Source organism: Sphaerodactylus townsendi, linkage group LG10 (assembly GCF_021028975.2).
Source record: "Sphaerodactylus townsendi isolate TG3544 linkage group LG10, MPM_Stown_v2.3, whole genome shotgun sequence".
In the NCBI taxonomy this organism is placed as follows: Eukaryota; Metazoa; Chordata; class Lepidosauria; order Squamata; family Sphaerodactylidae; genus Sphaerodactylus; species Sphaerodactylus townsendi.
Window position 1 is genome coordinate 18619466 of NC_059434.1, and position 20271 is coordinate 18639736.

Sequence of the window (20271 nt, forward strand, 5' to 3'; positions counted from 1 at the left end):
ACAACCTGAGTATTTATGGATCTCCTTGTCCCATACAAAGCTTTAAACGAATTGAGAACATATGCTGAAGACTTCTCCAAATATTTCCATCATCAGAGGTGGTTAGCTGACAAGGGACTTACTTGTGATGTCCCCTGGCTACAGTGTATTAGACCCCACCGACACTTAGGTACCAGGCAAGATTTTTTGTGTGAACATGAGCTTTTAACAAACACACACACACCCCATTTATGTGGGGGGCTTTAATTGATTTCTTCTTTGGCTGCTTGATGTTGTATTTTTGACATTTATTTCTGCCCTCATGATGCAGCCTCACATTTGTAATTCAAGAAACAATGAAACTGGGGAAAACAAAGAACTTCCACCACACTTGCAATTTACATTAGAACTGTATTCCAAGAGAAAAAAAGCCCTTAACGTTAAAAAAAAAAGAAAATCACAGAATTAGAAGCCTCTGTTACCTGAACTGGTTAGGGTCTGCCTCTTACAAAAGTAGGGGTAATGAGTTAGAGGCAGACCTGCTATGCAAGAAATGGGTAAGAGATCTCCACATACATATACAGAGATCTGTTCCTGAAGATAATTATTCAAAACCAGTAAGAGAGGTTATAATTTTATTAAGGGATCAAAATAATAAAAACACACACAAGAATATATTTAAGGTCTTTCAAAGTTTAAAACCAACACTCAGAACTGGGTCTAGAAACAAGTTTGAAGCCCACCCTCGCAAGAATTGTAGGGTTTTTGGTTCATTTTGTACTAAGATGGCGGTAATGGTTTTCAATGAGTAGTAGCTTCAGACTAGACACAAGAGAAGACACCCAGTAATGGGAAAGATTCTGCCATGCTTTTCAACATATTCAACACCACTTTATAGCGTTAGGTGTTCTGTGCATGTCCTGTTCTGTTTGCTTGGTTTGCTGTCCATGGTCCTAGCCTAAAGACCAATGAGGTTGCAACTCTGTTCTCCCTCTTGTGGTCATTTGACTGTTGTTTTATGATTTACTGCTGTATGTTTGCAGCTCACTGGGTTCCAACTTGGAAAGGTTGAAGACCATTGACTTAAGTGGACACAAATATTAAGGAAAAACAGCAGTTTTGTAATACTACCCAACCCTTCACTTCGAAACTCTGTCAGTTTCTTCTTTCTCCATTTACCTCCTCAATTTATTTTTTGCACACATGATGAACACAGTTTCCAAGTTTTATTTATTATTTATTATTTTATTATCAGCAGCAAATTAGGCATAAATAGATATAAATCTTCCAAAAAAAAATACAGTGACTCGTTACATTGCAGATCAAGTTGCTAAAATACTCTAATCAAAATGCTGGTGTTTGCACATAGCAGAAAGAGGCAGTAGAGAGGACTGTACTACTTCAGTCTGTAGACAAGGGATCTCACTTTTGAATGGTCCTCCATATTTTAAAAGAGCAAGAACCCTGCAAGTAGTAGATGGCTGGGCTAGAACCTTTCCTCTAGAATGCTTGCTGTTGTTATATTTAACTTGTGGCATGGGTATTACCCAAGGCACAACTGAAAAATAACATCCATTTGTTCCTGGCAGTTTCCCATTTATTCTTCAACCACAAGATTTTGCCATCTCGTTCTGCTGCATGCTCAGACCAGATCATTTTAATTTAATACTGTGGGGCATACAGTGACTCAAGATACTACAATTATGAGGGTGATATAAAGAACCTTTGCCAAAAATGCTCTAATTTCAAGTCTACATTGTGTTTGAACATGGTCCTGTTCAGAGTTTGGTGTGATTCAGGATTTCTGTTGCCAGGGTAGTTGTATGAACAGAAGATATTTTATATGCTTTTTAGATTGGCCCAGTTCCTTGCATTGCCAAGCTGTATTTCTGACTTCCCAGAGCTTGAACATTTTCTGGTGAGTTGGGGTAGTTCCACAATTCTCATGACCAATGTGCCAGTGACAGATAATCGTGTTTCCTGCTAATACCAGGAATCTCCATGGCTGAGATAAAGGGTCCAGCCCCAAGTAGGTTTGGATGGGAAGCCCTTTTCGGGCTCAAGAAATTGGCCACAGATGCAGCACAGACAGGAAGTGGTATGGCAGCAGCGTACAAACACAGGAAGGCCCAACAGTTGGCAGCATCCACATTTCTTTTACATCGAGATTTACATATAAATAGATTGGACAGACTTTACACTGTACAGTCGGAAAATACGTATTTCATTTATGTAGATGGTCAAGTGTGAAGTCCTGCTGCTAAGTTTCTTTGTGGGAAGATTTGTGCTTCTGCAGGATGGTGTTGAGTTCTTGGATAACATTTGCTAGAAGCTGCTTATCGGAATCCAGAGGCATCTGGTCACCTTTGTTCTCATTTGGCTTTGGGGACTGGGATTCCATGTGGGGGTCTTGGTGCAAATGCGCAATGTCCTCTCCTGTCCCCTCCAAAGAGATCATGCTTCGGTGTTTTCTCTCACAGCTCTGAGCTTTTTCCTCCTTGCGCTCCAGACAGTGTGTGATCAGCGGCACCCTATGTTTCACACCCTTCTTGTCTTCCGCTAACTCACCTTCAGCGTCCAGTTTTGAATTCTGAACAAAGATAAGCAAAAATTAAATGCTAAGCATAATATGGGTTATTGCTCACCGATTTTAACATGAACATAAATAGTCATTCTGAGGGTGTGTTACGTCCTTGCTTAATCTGAATCTCTTCACTCAAGCAAGGATTTTGATTCATCGTATCCATAAAAGAGCCCTGAAAGAACTCCGAACATCCCATTCCCTGGTTCCTACCCTTAAACAGAACTAGGAAAGCCTGATCTCTTTCCCCCACCCATAACATAAGGCTGCTGTTCCAAAAGAACAGGGTCCCTCAACTATCCCTGCATAGATTAGAAAGCCAGTGCAGTGTAGTGGTTAAGAGGTGGACTCTGATCTGGAGAACATGGTTGGATTTCTCATCCCTCCATGTGAAGCCTGCTGGGTGACCTTGGGCTAGTCCAGGGGTCTGCAACCTGCGGCTCTCCAGATGTTCATGGACTACAAATCCCAATAGCCCCTGCCAGAATGGCCAATTGGCAGGGGCTGATGGGAATTGTAGTTCATGAACATCTGGAGAGCCGCAGGTTGCAGACCCCTGGGCTAGTCAGAAGCAAGCCTTTATTGGCATAGACAACAGTACAACAATAATAAAAAATGGATTAAAAAGCATATACAATCCAGGAAATAAATGTTAGGTTGAAGGAAATCTACTGGCGTTTGGTAATTTCCAGGAGAAAGTCTGCCACTATCATACAGAGAGAAGAATCAGGGTTGTCCAACAAGTAGTGTAATCTAATTAAATCGGGGAGATGGGGTAAATGTAAAGGAGTAAGATTCACAGACTTGGATCTGATTTCCTTGAATCTGAGACAGTGTAGTAATTGGTGGGCCAGAGATTCAACTGAGTCGTCGTTACATGGGCACAATCTTTTAGCCTTTTCTTGCTTATTAAATCTGCCAACAAGGCAGAAGGCATAACATTAAACCTGGCGAGCATTATGGCTCTCCTTTGAACGGGGTTTATTAAGCAATACAGGTAGTGTGCCAAGTGGCCCCGTTCAAATGGGAGGGGCCACTTGAATGGGGCCACTTGGCACACTACCCTGGGCTAGTCACAGTTCTCTCAGAAGTCTCTCAGCCCTACTTACCTCACAACATGTCTGTGTGCAAAGGAGAAGGTATATGCCAGAGTATAATCCTGAGTTGTCAACCAGTTTAAAACACAGGAAAGGAGGAGCCAAAGTACATGAAGAAGTACAGAACTCCAACAGTATTTGATCAATAAGAGACAACAGGGATACTTCGGGAATGCAAGATATAACTTAGGACTTATGGAAGGAAAAGGTACAAGATGACTAGATAGAGCAAGGAGAAAGAATAGAGAGCAGGAAAAAGAAGACTTGTAAAAGTCAGTAGAAGTTTATATTCTTATCATAACAATGTTTCACCATGTATGAAAAGTTTCATCTGTACTCCCTTAGTGACACATAAAAAAGAACCATATCTACATAGACAAATCCATCTGTTCTGTTCCCATGTAAAGCTATAAATTTATCCCCACCTAGACACAATTGCACTCCTTGTGGGACTCAAAATTCATCTTAGAAGGCATTTATGTTGGAGAGACAAATCCCATTAGACCCAGAATGTCGGCTAGAAGATGAGTAGGGCTCCGTTGCTCTGGTACCAACCCATTTTTTTCCTTCTAAGTTGAACAATATTATAACAGCAATACATGGCTCTTAAGCTCCAGATGAGGTTTAATCTACCACTAGACCTATTTTCTGCAATTTCAGGATATACATTTCAAAAATTGCTGTGCCCTTTCGGGAATAAATAGAGCGATGGCAGAGAACAAATGTGAATTCTTTGATGGCTCTATTAAAGTTTCTGAAGTACAATGCCTTTCATGTAATTCTAAAGGGTACCCCCAATAAATAAGACTTTTATTTCAAAAGTGACAAAAAAAATAGATGTATGAGCAGCCAAACAACCAAACCAAAGGCTTCACAAAAATGTAAATATATATTATAATTCCAACAATGAGCACATAGTATAGAGAATAAATGAACTTTCTTCCCCCTTGGTTATAGTGCTGATTTTCCTCTCTAATATTGCCTGGAGGAACACTCTTCCTCCAGCTGTCTGGGCCCTGCAGGACCTTGGTGAATTCCGCAGGGCCTGCAAGACTGAGTTGTTCCACCGGGCTTTTGGAGCGTCCAGCCGCTGATGAGGTGCCCCTTACATTCCTCCGGTTTCGGAGCCCCCTTGTCATCTAGGGGACCCACTTTTTCTTCTGTTTCCCCCTCCTTGGGAGGGTTTAATTGGGGTTATTGCTGACGCCATTTTATTGAATTTACCGCTGTGTTTTAAATGTTTTAAATTTCAAATTTTAAATTTATATTTACATTAATTAATTAATGGGGTTTGCTTGTACATGTTATATGAAGTTTGTGTTGTACACCGCCCAGAGCCCTTCAGGGGTTGGGTGGTATAAAAATCCCATAAATAATAAATAAATAAATAAATAAGAGGAGGGAGGGGGAGTTTGCATTTATAACCCACTTTACTCCCTAATTTTAACCCGTCTCACTCCTCCCCTCAACAACCAGATGATGGGCCCCCTTCCCTACATTTAACTCTTTCACAAAACATTTCTAGGGAGGAAAAAGTAGCCTCTAGACATGAAACCCTGCAGTTTAGGGGGTTATTACCTTCCCCACCTTGTGTCACCTGTCACAGATTACCAATATAATGAAAAACAAAAACAGCGACTTTATAGTGGCTCTAATTAAGGAGCCTCACAGTGGAAGAGATGTTAATTTACCTGCACCAGTCTACACTGATGTTTCCGCAGGTTTAACATTTAAATATCAACTGATTCAAAAAACAAGCAAGTAAAAAAAAAACATCCTCTGAAGAGGTCAGCCACAGATGCAGGCGGGAACATCAAGAGAAAATGCAACTAGAACACGGCCATGCAGCCTGGAAACCACACAACACCCCCAGCAAAAAATAATTAACATCAATAGCGATCACCAAATTGAGCCAATAACCTACCTCCAAATTATTAACCTTAGTTTTTGGAGGACTTCTCTCATGCTGGATAGGTATTAAGGACAAGCCACCAATTCTGGGATTCTTTCTCGTAGACTGTTTTCTTATTTTCCCATGTGGGGGCCAAATACTACTGTGCTGTAAAGGGACATTTTTTTAAGTATATGGCGCAGACATTTTCTTACGGCAAAACGGATACACAAAATGACTATACAGAATTAAACTGATAGATTAATATGCCAAGGTGAAGAACATTGAGCTCAAAACACTCTGCAAAAGATGTTAGTAGGGGCGTATATTCCTCCACCACAGAACTCAGCATGCTGGACCTTTTTTGGGCCTCTCCCCACTCTCTTCGATCCCCCCATGCCACGCGCTGCTCTCAGTGCACGGCATCCCAGGTGCGTGCCCGGGCGTCCCCACGACCCCGCGCTCTGCAGTGTCGGGGCGGTTGCGTCGGGGTGGCTGCGCTGTCGCCGCCCCTGTTGTGGGAAGTGCTGGGGGACCCTGCGCTACTCTCCTCAAGTAGCGCGGGGCTTAAGGTAAGTGGGGAAAGGCCCTTTGTTGTAGAATGCTCTGCCTGGGTCCTAGTGCCTACCTAGCCCAGTTCCCCCCCATCCATTTGAAAGTATTGATGTAAATTATAAATACTCTTGGATCAAAGTATCACATTCATTAATGCACAAAATATTGGTTTTGACAAAAGCAGTGCATAAAATTGAATGATAATTCTCATATTCATTTGAGGCCTTATTCTAATGCAGGAGATACCATTTTCTTGACCGCTGCTCAACTGACTGTAATAACATCTTTTTGTGAGACAAAGTATAGCTAGATTAAAAAATGGTCATCACAGTACATCATCCTGAAGAGAGAAGTGGGGAGAGAATTGGCAGCTTTGGAGCATGGCTTGATGGTTACCACTAGTACAGAAAGTGTAACAGAAGGTCTTATTAGATGACATTCAGCCCTACTACTAAGTTCCCCGCTCCCCGCAACTAGAGCAGTTGAGTAGCTAATGATATTTTATGTGTAACGAAAGGCAAATTTGTAATTTCTTCCCTTACTAGCTGAAATGCACTACCAATTAATGCACAGATGTTGGCAGTATTAAAGGAATGGTTGAATATTAATTCAGAGTGACTGCTAACATCTGGGCTCAAGTTAATCTGCTCAGCCAAACAATATTGGCTATTAAGCTAAACCTCCTGAGATGGAAGTATCTGTACACGAAGAGTGCATTGTAATTCTAATAATGACCGTTACAGGATTGAGATGCTGAATAGTCCATTTGCACAGACTCCTACACTGAAATTCCCCTTATTCGACAGTGCGGGAGACAAATACATTTCAGAACAGCCTCAAATCCTTACGGAATTGAAATTTAAGCTGAGGTCACATGGCATTGATCAGGAGAGGCATTTTCACCGCAATGCATTATTACTGTTCCCACATAATAGCAAAATCAGCTTATCTTCCTGGGAACAAGTCAGATGTCTTTCACTATTTCAGCCATTAATTGCTTACTTATGAACAATCCGGCTTGTAAAAACAGCACAGTGACTACCAAGCAACGATTTCGCCTGCTGTCTGAGAAAGCATCATCATCTGGAATGAGTGGATTGAAATGGAAAAATAAGGCTTTGTGGAAAGATATTGAAGGAGGATGAGGAAAAAATGCTTTTTACCACCAAATTAAATTTTCCCAGAGGTACGAATTGCTTCCATTAGGCTATATTTCAGTAGTTGGTGTGCGATTGCTGAACCATTACTTCACATTTTTTGCCACTAGAAGTTTTAACAGATCGTTTCTTGAAGCTCTTGTGTCAACAGGAGCAGAACAGAGTGGCTAAACTACGTATCAGGGTGACTTCTATGCATCTGTTATCAATAGTCCATGAACCACTTCAGTATGACACCACCTATTCTTATCACCCTGTGATGTGTCCCCCACACATCCATATTTGATGGCTGTTGTCTCACAAAAAAGGAACTACGGCTGTTATCTTCGCTTCAGAGAAGACAATTGGGACCAGTTCTGAGAAGACTATAGACCCCTCATGTATCCAGGATCCAATGTTCAAACGTTCACAAAGATTCAGGAAGTTCACTTACTTCAAATAATGGAATTGCCCGGAGTTCATTTTGGATTCATAGTTAAGTTCAAGTGTTAAGTGCTAGCAGTGTCACTCAAGAAAATCAATTCACAAGCTGTAGGAGTTATCAACACTCAAGTATCATCAATGTTAAAGAAAAGAAGGGCCTACATGGAGGCCAGTAAGGGTCTAAATTGGCGGGGGGGGGGGCTGACCAACGTAAAGAGGGATATGGCAAAAGAGAATTATGGATATTTTGGAGAATTCGACTGACAGCGAAGTGTGTGGTTTTCTTTGGAAAGGTGTCAATGGTAGGTTGCAACTTATATTTTGAACAGAGAGTCACACAGAAATATATAAGCATATGCATGACAGTACGCATCTATTTTCAAGAACCCAGAGCTTCTTCATTATGAATGATGGAAAATAATAGTACCTGCGCAATAAAAAGGCTGCTCAACCATTCCAGTTGAGAATCCCGGCCATCGCAGCATAAATACCTATGAGATACACATGAGACACATATGAGATACCTATAAAAATGAATTCAGGTCCAGTGGACTACATTACATTCTAATTGCAGTTACGGTAGTTTATTGTAACTGAAACTGTTTCGTAGATGACAAAAACCTCATTTTACAAAGGAAACTTATAGCATTATCGGTGGTAGAAGAGTCAGAGATATAATCTGGATGCATTACTTGGCCTGTAGATGATCCACTTCTAATTCCCCCTGTCTTTTGCCTAGAGATGGTATAAGGATGTGCCACCTGGGACTGGGAAGCGAGAGATTGCTGCCATCTTAGTCTGCAGACTAAGCAGCTTTTCTCGTGTTGTTATCAGTAGATGGTCTTTTTTTTGGGGGGGTACAGTGTTTCCCCCCAAGACTCACAGAATCATAGAGTTGGAAGAGATCACAAAGGCCATCAAATCCAACCCCTGCCATGCAGAAACAGACAATCTAAGGGGCTTTCCGCACTGACAGAGTTGTACTGGTTTCTACCTAGGTTCGCCTCAGTGAATCCGCACTGCAACCGAGCTCAACATTGTTTTGTCTCAGTTCCCTCCCCCCCCGAACTGCGACATTCTTGTCACAGTTATGAACTACACTTTTCTGCCAGAACAAGGTCGATACCGCTTCGAAGCTTCGAAGTGCGGACGCATTGAAACAACACCTCATCTGTTCAACCAATCAGGAGCCACTTTTGTGGCATGTGCAGAACGGGAGAGTATTGGCGGGCAGAAAGCGCATGTAACTGTAAACTGTAAAAAAAAGAACACTCCCATTTCCCGTGGTAACAAAAGTTCCAATCACGATCGAGGAGCGAGACAGGCACCAAGATGATCCCACCCACTTAGCTCAGATCCAGGGGGCTAAGTAAGTTGCTGTGCGGACAGCCTGGAATTGCCCTCCACTGAAGGGAACCGAGTCGACCTTAGCTCCCTTCTGTAGTGCGGAAAGCCCCAAAGCATCCCTGACAGATGGCCATCCAGCCTCTGTTCAAAAACCTCCAAAGAAGGAGATTGCACTACACTCCAAGGAAGAATATTTCACTGTCAAACAGCCCTAACTGTCAGGACGTTCCTTCTAATGTTTAAGTGGAATCTCTTTTCCTGAACCTTGAACGCATTACTCTTTGTCCTAGTCTCTGGAGCAGAAGAAAACAAACTTGCTCCCTCTTCAACATGACATCCCTTCAAATATTTAAACATGGCTTTCATGTCACCCCTTAGCCTTCCCTTCTCCAGACTAAACATATCCAGCTCCCTAAGTCTCTCCTCACAGGGCATGGATTTGAGACCTTTCATCATTTCGGTTCCCTCCTCTGGATCCATTCCAGCTTGTCAATATCCTTCTTGAATTGCAGTACCCAGAACTGAACACAGTATTCCAGGTGAGGTCTGACCAATGCAGAATAGAGAGGTACTATTATGTCTCTTCATCTAGACACTATATACTCCTATCGATGCATCCCAGAATTGCATTGGCTTTCTTCACTGCCACATCACGCTGCTGACTCATGTTCAGCTTGCACTCTAAAGATTTCCAGATCCCTTTCACGTGTAGTGTTGTCAAGCCAGGTGTCACCCATCCTGTATCTGTGCATTTCATTTTTTTCTACCTTAGTGGAGTATCTTACATTTATCTCTGTTGAAATTCATTTTGTTAGCTTTGGCCCATCTCTCTAACCTGTCCAGGCCATTTTGAATCCTAACTCTGTCCTCTGGGGTATTAGCTACTCCTCCTAATTTGGTGTCATCTACAAATTTGACTGGCATGCCCTCTATTTCATCATCCAAGTCATTGATAAAAAATATTGGCTGATTATTGCTCTAGAGATTTGTTTTGAAATAAGTGTTGAGGCATGAAGAAGGGATGAAGGTAATGGCAGAGTCAGTAGTGGATGTCCTGTTGTACTTGGATTTTGACTCAGTACATTCATGGTTTGGTTTGGTTTTGTTCAGATCTTGACTCAGTTTTTGGACTGTAATATGTTTTGAATCCAGTACTGCAGTAAAAAGCAGTTTAATACTTAACATGCATATTAGACAGAATTCAGCATTGTTAGCATGAACAAATGAGATTTTATTCCTTCTTTTTTCTGGTTACACAAGAACCAGTTCAACTGATCAGATCTTGAACCCATATGGAGGAGACTTGCTCAAATATATATTTGAGTCCCAAAGTTCATGCACATGATAATATTCCCGAACTGCTGTCTTCGGGTCAGAGACCTTAAGCCCATGGTGGCGAACCTTTGGCACTCCAGATGTTATGGACTACAATTCCCATCAGCCCCTGCCAGCATGGCCAATTGGCTGTGCTGGGGGCTGATGGGAATTGTAGTCCATAACATCTGGAGTGCCAAAGGTTCACCACCATTGCTAAGCCCTTGCTATAACAGAACCTTGATTAATTAAAAGCAGCCAGAGATTTTCAAGATATAGAAAAGGGGGTAGGGAATTTTTTTGGAGTTCATCACATACCAGTGGTTCTTCTCGGAAGACAGTGTTAGACCCCAACTGCAAAAAAGACAGAAAGATAATAAACAAGCCATACTTTTTTTCCCATGAACTAAAATGTCAGAAGAAACATGATCAGGAATTCACATAATATTGATAAACCATATTTATTACTTCGTTATTCATAATGTCTACCTTCTCTAACTGATCATAATAGTACGTTCAAAATAGACAAAAAGAAAACAGTCAACATTAAATAGAATTCCATGCTATTTTTAGTTTTTCCCTCATTGGCTTGTATTTTAGAAATGCAGCTGGAAGGCCCCTAATGGATTCTGTGGGAACAGGGATGTCAGCTTTCCTGCCGCAGTACGAAACCTCCTGCCTCAGTTCCCCACCACCACTCAGAAGAGGGGCAATAAAAGGGGGGGGGGATGGGGGAAAATAAACATCGCTCAGAAGTGATGTCATGGCTTTGGTGCAATGCTCTAGGATTCCCCCAAATGGAATGATACCTATTTGTATGTCCCCATCTCCCTTAACCTCCCGGTGGTTGCCGGCACTAATACATCATTACTAAGAACAGCATTACTAAAGATTAAGACAAAAAAATATTAATGAACATGGCTTAATGCTAGGCATGACATACCTTCAAAAGGTTTCCAGCTATTCCTGTTTAATTTTCTGTATTATCTCCACCTCCAGCCTCCCCTGGGCTAGTTCAGTGAGTGGAGCAGGGAGAGACCCACATTGGGTCCTTCAGTTGTAGGAGGAAGAGAGCGTTGTCTCTCTGCCTGCCTGCTTGTGTAATGCTTGTGTTTTCCAGGCTCAGCTCCATAAACCACTCTGGCCCAGGCAGAATTGGACCCACCTCTCCTTCTTCTAGTTAGAGGTTTTTCCCCACTATTGATAAAACCCAGTTTTATCACTGAGTCGTTTCCACCCTTTGAAAAATGAAGTGGGCGGCAACTCATCCTACTTTGAGCACTGGCATAATTTAGAGTGCATAAAGTCTATTCCAACCAGAAATAAATGTCCAGGACAGGCCCTCTTAAGGTTGCCAGCTCTGGGTTGGGAAATTCTTGAAGATTTGGGTGTGCAGCCTGGGGAGAGCAGGACTCAGGGAGGGGAGAGATCTCATCAGGGCACAATACCATACAGTCCACCCTCCAACACAGCCATTTTGTCCCTATGGCCTGAAGATCAACGGTAATGCTGGGACAGTTCTAGGCCCCACCTGGAGGTTGGCAACATTAGGCTCAACCAGTGCATGACCTCTTTCATTTCTGCCTCAGTGCTGCCGGCACCACCGTGTCACTAACTATAATGAGCCCAAACTGCAGCTCACAAACTCACTTCAAGCCATTATTTAAAACTGTGGTTTGAGGTTCACTGTGGTTTATGGAAATGCTGCTGACGATAAAGAAACAGTAACTTCAGCAAGTTCAAAAACCAAAAATACCCACATGAGGAGGAACACGTGTAAGACACTACCTACTGTATCTAATCTCGTGTATCGTGTATCTAATCTGGAGGAACCGGGTTTGATTCCCAGCTCTGCTGCCTGAGCTGTGGAGGCTTATCTGGGGAATTCAGATTAGCCTGTACACTCCCACACTTTGTCAGCTGGGTGACCTTGGGCAAGTCACAGCTTCTCAGAGCTCTCTCAGCCCCACCTACCTCACAGGGTGTTTGTTGTGAGGGGGGAAGGGCAAGGAGATTGTAAGCCCCTTTGAGTCTCCTGCAGGAGAGAAAGGGGGGGATATAAATCCAAACTCTTCTTCTTCTTCTTCTACTGTTGGTAGGCAACTGGATAGTATTCCAGTAGCCTTCAGCCAAAGTCATCAGTGGTGATGGGGAAGGCAAATTTGGATGTCAGCACTTGACATAAAACACACACACACACACACACACAAAACATACTGACATTTTACTACACTCCACTAACAAATTTGGTCAGGTGCTACAAGATCATTTGATCAAATGACCAATACAAGCAATAGCTCAGCGGCATTACTTAATAAACTGCGTGTGGGGTTTTTTTTGACACACAGTCTCTATGGGAGATTAAAAGACTCTCTCTGGCAACAGAACTACAGTTATGAGGGGAGCTGTTGAATGCAGCCTACAAAGTGGGCCCAGTTTCGTTTCTTCATTCCTGCGGCCACTAAGACTTCTACATTCCTGTCCTCATCGAGAAACCACCACTTCTGGCTATCAAGAAAGAAAAAAAAAACACTCTTCCATTTTTCTTACTTTGTTGGTGGCTTCACTTTCTTCTTCACTCCAAGATACAGCTTCAGTGATTTAACTGGCAATTCTTTCTCAGGCTTGGTGCTCTGTGAAAAACAGGAATTACGAAGTTGAGCAAAGGGGTGGGAGAGAATGCATATAAACAAAACTGTGCTGAAGCACTGCCTCTGCCCTTTAAGATGTCCATTTTACTAAAGGTGACCATTTAAAATAATGTCTGCCCCCCCCCCCCCCCCCGATAGAAAGCAGTGGCAACTCTTTGTTCCAGGATCCAGTTCAAATGGAAGGTTGAAACCTGGATACTTTCATTCTTTGCTTACACTGGTTACTATAGAAAAAAATGTACAGGGGGCATTTATAGGCCTGCTTTTAAAGAACAGTGATTAAAGGTGAGTGGAAAAATAGGAGCTGGCAAGAACCGAGAAGTGCGGAGCCGTAAACTATAAGCACTACTATCTTGGAAGTTCTTTTAAAGGTCATACAAAATATAGGGTGTGTTCAAAATGTACAGTAAAACGGCTGTGACTGTAATTTTGGAAAGTGCATTCATTCCTGTCAGGCGTATTTATTCTTCTGCACAGGACTGACTGGCTGGGAACTGTGTCGTCACCACCTCACCTGCCTTTTCAATCTAAGCTGACAACCTTTAAAAATTGATCGTGCATTTTTTACAAATCAGGCCCTGCGTGAACACCAAATGGGATAACAATGAATGTGTTTTATTGCTGTCGAAGTAAACAAACAAAAAAGGACTAGCCGCCCAGGGCAATGGAGGACATATGACTAAACCAGAATTGAACTTACTGGCAAGTATAACTTTTTTTTAACAAGGCAGGTGGGAAGAAACCAGACAATCTGTAGGAGGAAGAAAACTCAAGATTGTTGTTTACATGCATCAGTGAAAACCGGCACTTCCGTCGAAGGAAAACGCCTACACTTTAAAAGAATAGTTTGTCCTCACCGTTCTATTTCTCCACGGCTATGGCACATTAACAGCACAATCCTGAACAGACTTACACCCTTCTAAGCCCGCAGACTTCAATGAACTTGGAAAGTTGCAATGCTGTTTAGGATTGCGCTACAGCATAGGTGTCAAACTCGCGGCTCTCCAGATGTTATGGACAGTTCCCATTATCCCCTGCCAGCATGATGCAAATGCCTTAGCAAATGCCTTAGCAGACCAGGTGCTCGGGAGCAGCAGCAGCAGCAGGCCATTGCTTTTACATCCTGCACGTGAGCTCCCAAAGGCACCTGGTGGGCCACTGCGAGTAGCAGAGTGCTGGACTAGATGGACTCTGGTCTGATCCAGCAGGCTTGTTCTTATGTTCTTATGTTCTTATGATGCTGGCAAGGATGATGGGAACTGTAGTCCATAACATCTGGAGGGCTGCGAGTTTGGACACCTGTGCGCTACAGCATCTGTATCATTGGCATAATCTAGTGTCCTTCAAAAAGATGAGCCAGATTCACTGTGAATCTATGGTCACGTTTGGTGGCAAGTCCCACTTCCTGTCCCATCCAATGCCATCATTTCAGCATGCCCTGGATAAAAAGAAGCTTGAGAACAGAATTCCACACAAGTATATATTTATTTACCAGCAGTAAAGCCCATTGTGCTGAACAATACAATGTGCTCTAGAAAGCTGTCATAGAAAACATAACAGAAGCAAGCAGGGAAGCTGATCTCTGTATCTCAGAGATTCCATAAGGTTGCCAATCTTTATGTAGAGCTTGGAGATCTCAGCTGTTTTCAAGACAGCTCCCCTGGAGAAAATGGCAGGATATGCTCTTCTGAGGACCCTCCCCAAACTCCCACCTCCCCACATTTCCTATCTTGCAGGTATGTGTATTTGTAGGCCCTTCCCCAGTCAGAGCCAACTTCCGTTATTTGCCTGCTCCTGCAGTCTTGATGAGGAAATGGCCCTGACTCTCCCTCTCCAGGACAGCTCCCTCTACTGCACTCGCCAACACCACCATCCTCATCATTGCTGCCTCCATTGATTTCCTCACAGTCACTACCTGAGGTGAGCAACACTCTGAGGAGACAACTTGAGGAGAAGCCATTGTGCAAGGGCTCCATGCTCCCTCGCCCTCCAGGTCTAGCAGCAGGTAGAGTAGCACCCCTGCACCACCTGCCTCACGGGTGTCACCGCTAGGGCCCACCAGCAGGTGGTGGTTGGCATGGTGGTGGGGGTGGTGGCACCTTGTGGGGGCACAGAAAAGTTCAGGAGCTGGGCAGCCAATCACCATGCATGACTCACTTTCAATCAATCATCACACAGGGCTTGGCTGGAAGTGAGTCATGAATGGCAACTGGCTGGGAGTGAGTCGTCGCCACCACCTAGAGCAGTGGTGGCGAACCTTTGGCACTCCAGATGTTATGGACTACAATTCCCATCAGCCCCTGCCAGCATGGCCAAAGGTTTGCCACCACGGACCTAGGGCTTACTCAATTATAAATACTGATTTATTGGACTGTTATTCTGCCCCCTCCCGACCAGGGATGGTTCAAGGTGGCTAACAAGGCTAGAGTACTACCACATCCATGTAGGCCAAATCTGCTCAATTCTAGGTTCTCTGTTTCCTTGCTATATTGTGGCTAATTTGCCTTGACGATACTTCAAAAAATGGTTTCTAACCCAATTCTGTCGCAGTAATAAAAGCATCTGTTCATGCAAAAGAAGAGTATTTATTAATCTAGGTACAGACAAGAGAATAAGTTTTAACATGATAACTTAGGATCATACTATAGCATTTTCAGGCAATTAATATAATATTTCGCATAATGAAGTTACTGACATCATCAGCTTTGGATGATGTGCCTGCCGTGTCTGAAACGAGCAATTAATCATCGGGGGCGGGAGGGGATACACCAAAATAAAAAAGGGAAGGGAAGCAAGAGAAGGGACTGGGAATGTGGCACTGTGAAGACTGCTCGATTTCATGATATGCCAAGGGCAGAATTTTCAAAAGGAAATAAACATGGAGTAAGTCCATATAAACTTCTCAAGGTGTAGCCACAGATGATTTCCATGGATGGAAGTAGGCAAGTTTCCAACTTCCTCCTTCCACTAGTCCTAGGGGTTCTTTGTTTCCCTCACCCCACCCTCAGGAACAGCATTTCAGAGGATGTTTGGGGCACCACCAGGAATGGGGTGAAGAGGAAGCCATTCTCAACAAATGGCAGTCCCTTTCATCCAGTAATCCCCAGTAGACTCCAACCCATTGGCTACCATATAAAACTAAAGTTCCAAGTTGACTTCACCCTTCCTCCCTTTCTTATGTGCACTTCAACTTACATACATTCTCACCACTATGGTCGATTCCGCACTTGCGTTATCGACCTAAGTTCGAGCTGCGTTCGACCTAAGTGCTCCACACAACCACTGGGATCGATGTGGTTTTGTACCAACTTCACCCGTGTAACGGTCAAATTTCCGACTCCAGTTGGGAACTACTACTTTTTCAGGGAACCACGCTCGAACTCAGCTCGATTCCAGTAAAGTGCGGAATCTCTGGTGCCAGGAGTCCCCCATTCAGCCAATCATAGCTGAGTGTTTCGGGCATGCGTACAGCTGGAGAACCGCCGCGGCAAAAATCGCACCTAATTTTTTCCCCCTCTTCTTTCTGGCGTTCGAAGCGATGGTTGGTCGCACAAACGGCGCACAATTTCTGCGTACCAATGTAAGCGGCCAATCAAAAAACGCCACCTTTGTCCCTCCATTCCTATGGCAGTTTTTTTATAATGTGTGTGGGGATAGACAGAACATGGCCGTAGAACAGTAGCCAATCGGAACGGAGCGGCGAAGAGGCACAGGATGATTCCGCCCTCCGAGCTGGGATCAAGCTGGTTGCAGTGGGAAACAACAATGGCTTCGACCTAGGTTAGTACCCTTCTCAGGGAACTGGGTCGAACCTATTTTACTCGTGTGCGGAATCGCCCTATGTGTATTATTCTGGTTCTGTTCTCACCACTATGTGTATTACTCTGGTTCTGCCAGTGGCAGCCAATGATGTTGGATAAACAGCAGGGAAATAAACCACAAAAGAGTGACTTCTGAACACATGTTAAGTTCTACTAGACATTACAGCAGAGAGTGAGGAATTACATTGGACTGGCAGAGTTTTCAGTGGCAACTGTAACTTCTTTGTAAAAGAGGTTACATAGCTCCATCCTTAAAGCAATGGAGTTGAGAATTCCAAATGACTCAGGTATTTAGAAAAGGGCAGTGTGATGGACAGGTGCTTAATGATGAGTTGTCCTGGTCATGGAGCCTTGAGTGACAGGAGGTTCAAAAAGAAAAAAAATCCCTGAGATTTCTACAGTTGAGGGAGACCATTAAAAACTGGCAGTTGAAAACTGACTGTTGGAAGTTGACAGTTGAGGCTAGCAGTTGCAATGAGAGGAACAGCTTTATGTGGGATCAAGAAGAATCCTGTGTGAGGGAAGTGATTTGATTGTCTTTCTTTAAGGGAAATAGCTCCTAAAGTGAAAGCGGGTGATCGCTAATCAGTTTTAAGAAAGAAAACTGGGGAAATGTGTGTTTTATTGCTAATTTCTCCAACATTTGAAATGCTGTTTCAAGAAGCTTCAAACTGTTTGACTAAGCAGTGTTGTCTGTGCAATACATCAGATGCGCCCTGATTACAAAATAACTATTGTTTATAAATATTCCAAGATTCCTCCTCCTCGTTGTTTTGTTACCCACCAGGTTTTACTACCAGCCAAGTTTATTGCCCGAAACCTTCCTGCGTACTTGACTTACCGTATATACTCACATATAAGTTGAATTTTTCATCACATTTTTGTGCTGAAAAAGCGCCCCTCGACTTATACGCAAGTCAGGTGTATTTAAAAAATATTTTAGGGTTTTTACTTTGTCGGCCACCAGGGGTGCAGTTTTTAGGCTAGTGGCACCAGAATTTCAGGGTGTCATCAGGCAACACTCCTGATGATACCAGCCAGGTTTGGTGAAGTTTGGTTCAGGGGGTCCAAAGTTATGGACCCTCAAAGGGGGTGCCCCATCCCACATTGTTTCCAATCAGATCTAATAGTAGATGGGGCTTCATTTTGACGGTCCATACCTTTGGAGCCCCTGAACCAAACTTCACCAAACCTGTGTAGTATCAGGAGGATCTTCTAAAGATACTCTGAAATGTTGGTACTGCTAACATAAACATTCCTCCCCTGACAGGAACCCTCAAATTATCCCCAGATTCTCCCTTTAAATCATCAGTGGGTCCTGCCGTCCACCTCCCCCCTTTTGTTTTAGGGGACTTGATAGTAGGCGCCAGCTTTTATGCTGATTTTAATAATGCTGCGTTTTAATAGGATGGGGTTATTTATATAGAGCCAAAAACTACCTAATATTTATTGGATTTTAGCTTTGATTTATGTACTCTATTCTGTTCCACCACCCTGAGCCCTTCGGGGGAGGGCGGTATAAAAATATAACAAACAAACAAACAAACAAACAAATAAATAAATAAACAAAATCCCCCCCTTTTGAGTGGATTTAAAGGGAGTATCAGGGCTTACAGAGTTAGTTTACTGTTTTTCTTTGAAATAAATATTCAAAAACATTTAACCTACTGACGCCTCAATTAATGTAATTTTATTGGTATCTATTTTTATTTTTGAAATTTACCAGTAGCTACTGCATTTCCCACCTTTGTCTTATGCAAGTCAATAAGTTTTCCCAGTTTTTTGTGGTAAAATTAGGTGCCTCGACTTATATGCGGGTCGACTTATACACGAGTATATATGGTAACCATTTCGCCAAAAGAGACAAATAAGTTTATTTCATGAAGCCTCTCTCGTGCCATATTCTAACTTACGTTAAAAAAGAGTTTTTGCCCCTGAATACCTTTACATTTTAAAGGGCCAGGAAAACGTCATAAATAAATAAAATAAACAAAATAAAAGGAGATCCATCATAGGCAATTTGAGAGTATTCTAAAAGCTTTAATTCTTTAACCAATAAGAAAATGACTCTCTAATCCTTGAATCGTGCATGCACACATACCACTATAAAAAGGTGAAGCATTAAGGGGGGAAACTTATGAATGGTAACAGCTTAATGCAAAATTTAAAAGCAACCTAGGAAATGGAACCAGTGATAAACACTTGCCAAAGCGCTAATTAAGGCTTCATTCATGCGCACAGTTCCATGAGCACATGTTTTAAAGGTGCCAATTTATACTCACAGATGTGCCAATTTTAGGTTTAACTACTAAATAATTGGGCACTTTTGACACCCAGAGGTCATACCAATTAAGCGACGTAGTTTAAGATTTTTAAGGAAAAAGCAATTAACAGTTATAGTATTAACACATGCTTTGCTGTATCACTTAAAAATAATTGATTCTGCCCACCCCTTTAGAAGATTCTAGGTGATAAAAGATGCCTCCGTTTTTATGAAAGGCACCTATTGAAGACATTTTATTGACAGATTGCCAATCAAAATAGCTTTAAAAATATAGAACTTTATTTCAACTATTATGATTCGTTGTGTATAACTGCCAAATGGAAACTGAGCTCCGGAGAGCCTCCAAATCAGGGTTTAGAGTTCTCTTCAGTAGGTGAATGCTCTTCAGAAATTACAGTTCGAATGCCATATTGGGAAGTCAGAAGGGCTATCATCATTGTTATCATCAAATATAAGGAGAATTGATGTTGTTCCAGAAATATGGAAACAATGCTCCCAATGTTTAATAAAAACAACAATCCGTTCTTCCCTGTCCCCATACAGAATTAAAGATAATAACAGAATCATAGAGTTGGAAGCTGCCATACCAGTCATCAAGTCAAACTTTTTGCTCAATGCAAATGTCACAACACAAGCCTTTATTGGCATATAAAACAGGACAAAATTTTAAAACAAAGCAAGGTTAAGAAATGCAGTTAAAACTACTGATTTCCAGTATAAAATTTGCCACAGTTTCACAAAAGAGCACATCAGAGCTGTTCAGGAGATTGGGTATCTTATAACACTCATGCCACTGAGAACATTGCAAGAAAATGGAATTCATGCGTATCTTATTGTATTTAGGGCATAGAAACAAAGAATGGTCAAGTGTTTAAACCGTAGTCATATCACATGAACATATGAAGACCTGAAGAAGGAATCTATTCAAAATGGGATATAACCAGGCATCCTGTTGGAAGGACTTGGACTTTACCTGACTTGAATTTGGACTTTCTATTTGGGTTTTCTTTTTTTGTATTAGATTATACTTGAGTTTCTCTATTATACTTGCTTGTTTGTGTTTTGGTGGCACGAAGTTAATAATACAATATATTCTGGTTGGTATGAATTTAATACTAAATTAATTCTGCTTATAAGTGCTTTATTGTGTTGCACTAATTCCTTGTGGGTA

At 42.3% G+C, this 20271-nt stretch overlaps 1 protein-coding gene across 9 annotated transcripts in view; it reads right to left on the reverse strand.

Moving 5' to 3' along the window:
• Positions 1 to 1190: 1190 nt before the first annotated feature.
• Positions 1191 to 20271, reverse strand: part of ARAP2 (ArfGAP with RhoGAP domain, ankyrin repeat and PH domain 2) — a 153761-nt gene continuing 134680 nt past the window's right edge. For all 9 annotated transcript variants that reach the window (XM_048509908.1, XM_048509911.1, XM_048509910.1 and 6 more), the window contains 5 exons: positions 12895 to 12977; positions 10663 to 10698; positions 8111 to 8174; positions 5582 to 5716; positions 1191 to 2569 (listed from right to left, as the gene is read on the reverse strand). In XM_048509908.1, the coding sequence (XP_048365865.1) occupies positions 2240 to 2569; positions 5582 to 5716; positions 8111 to 8174; positions 10663 to 10698; positions 12895 to 12977 (648 nt within the window). In that variant the 3' untranslated portion in view covers positions 1191 to 2239. The remainder of the gene's footprint in view (positions 2570 to 5581; positions 5717 to 8110; positions 8175 to 10662; positions 10699 to 12894; positions 12978 to 20271) is intronic.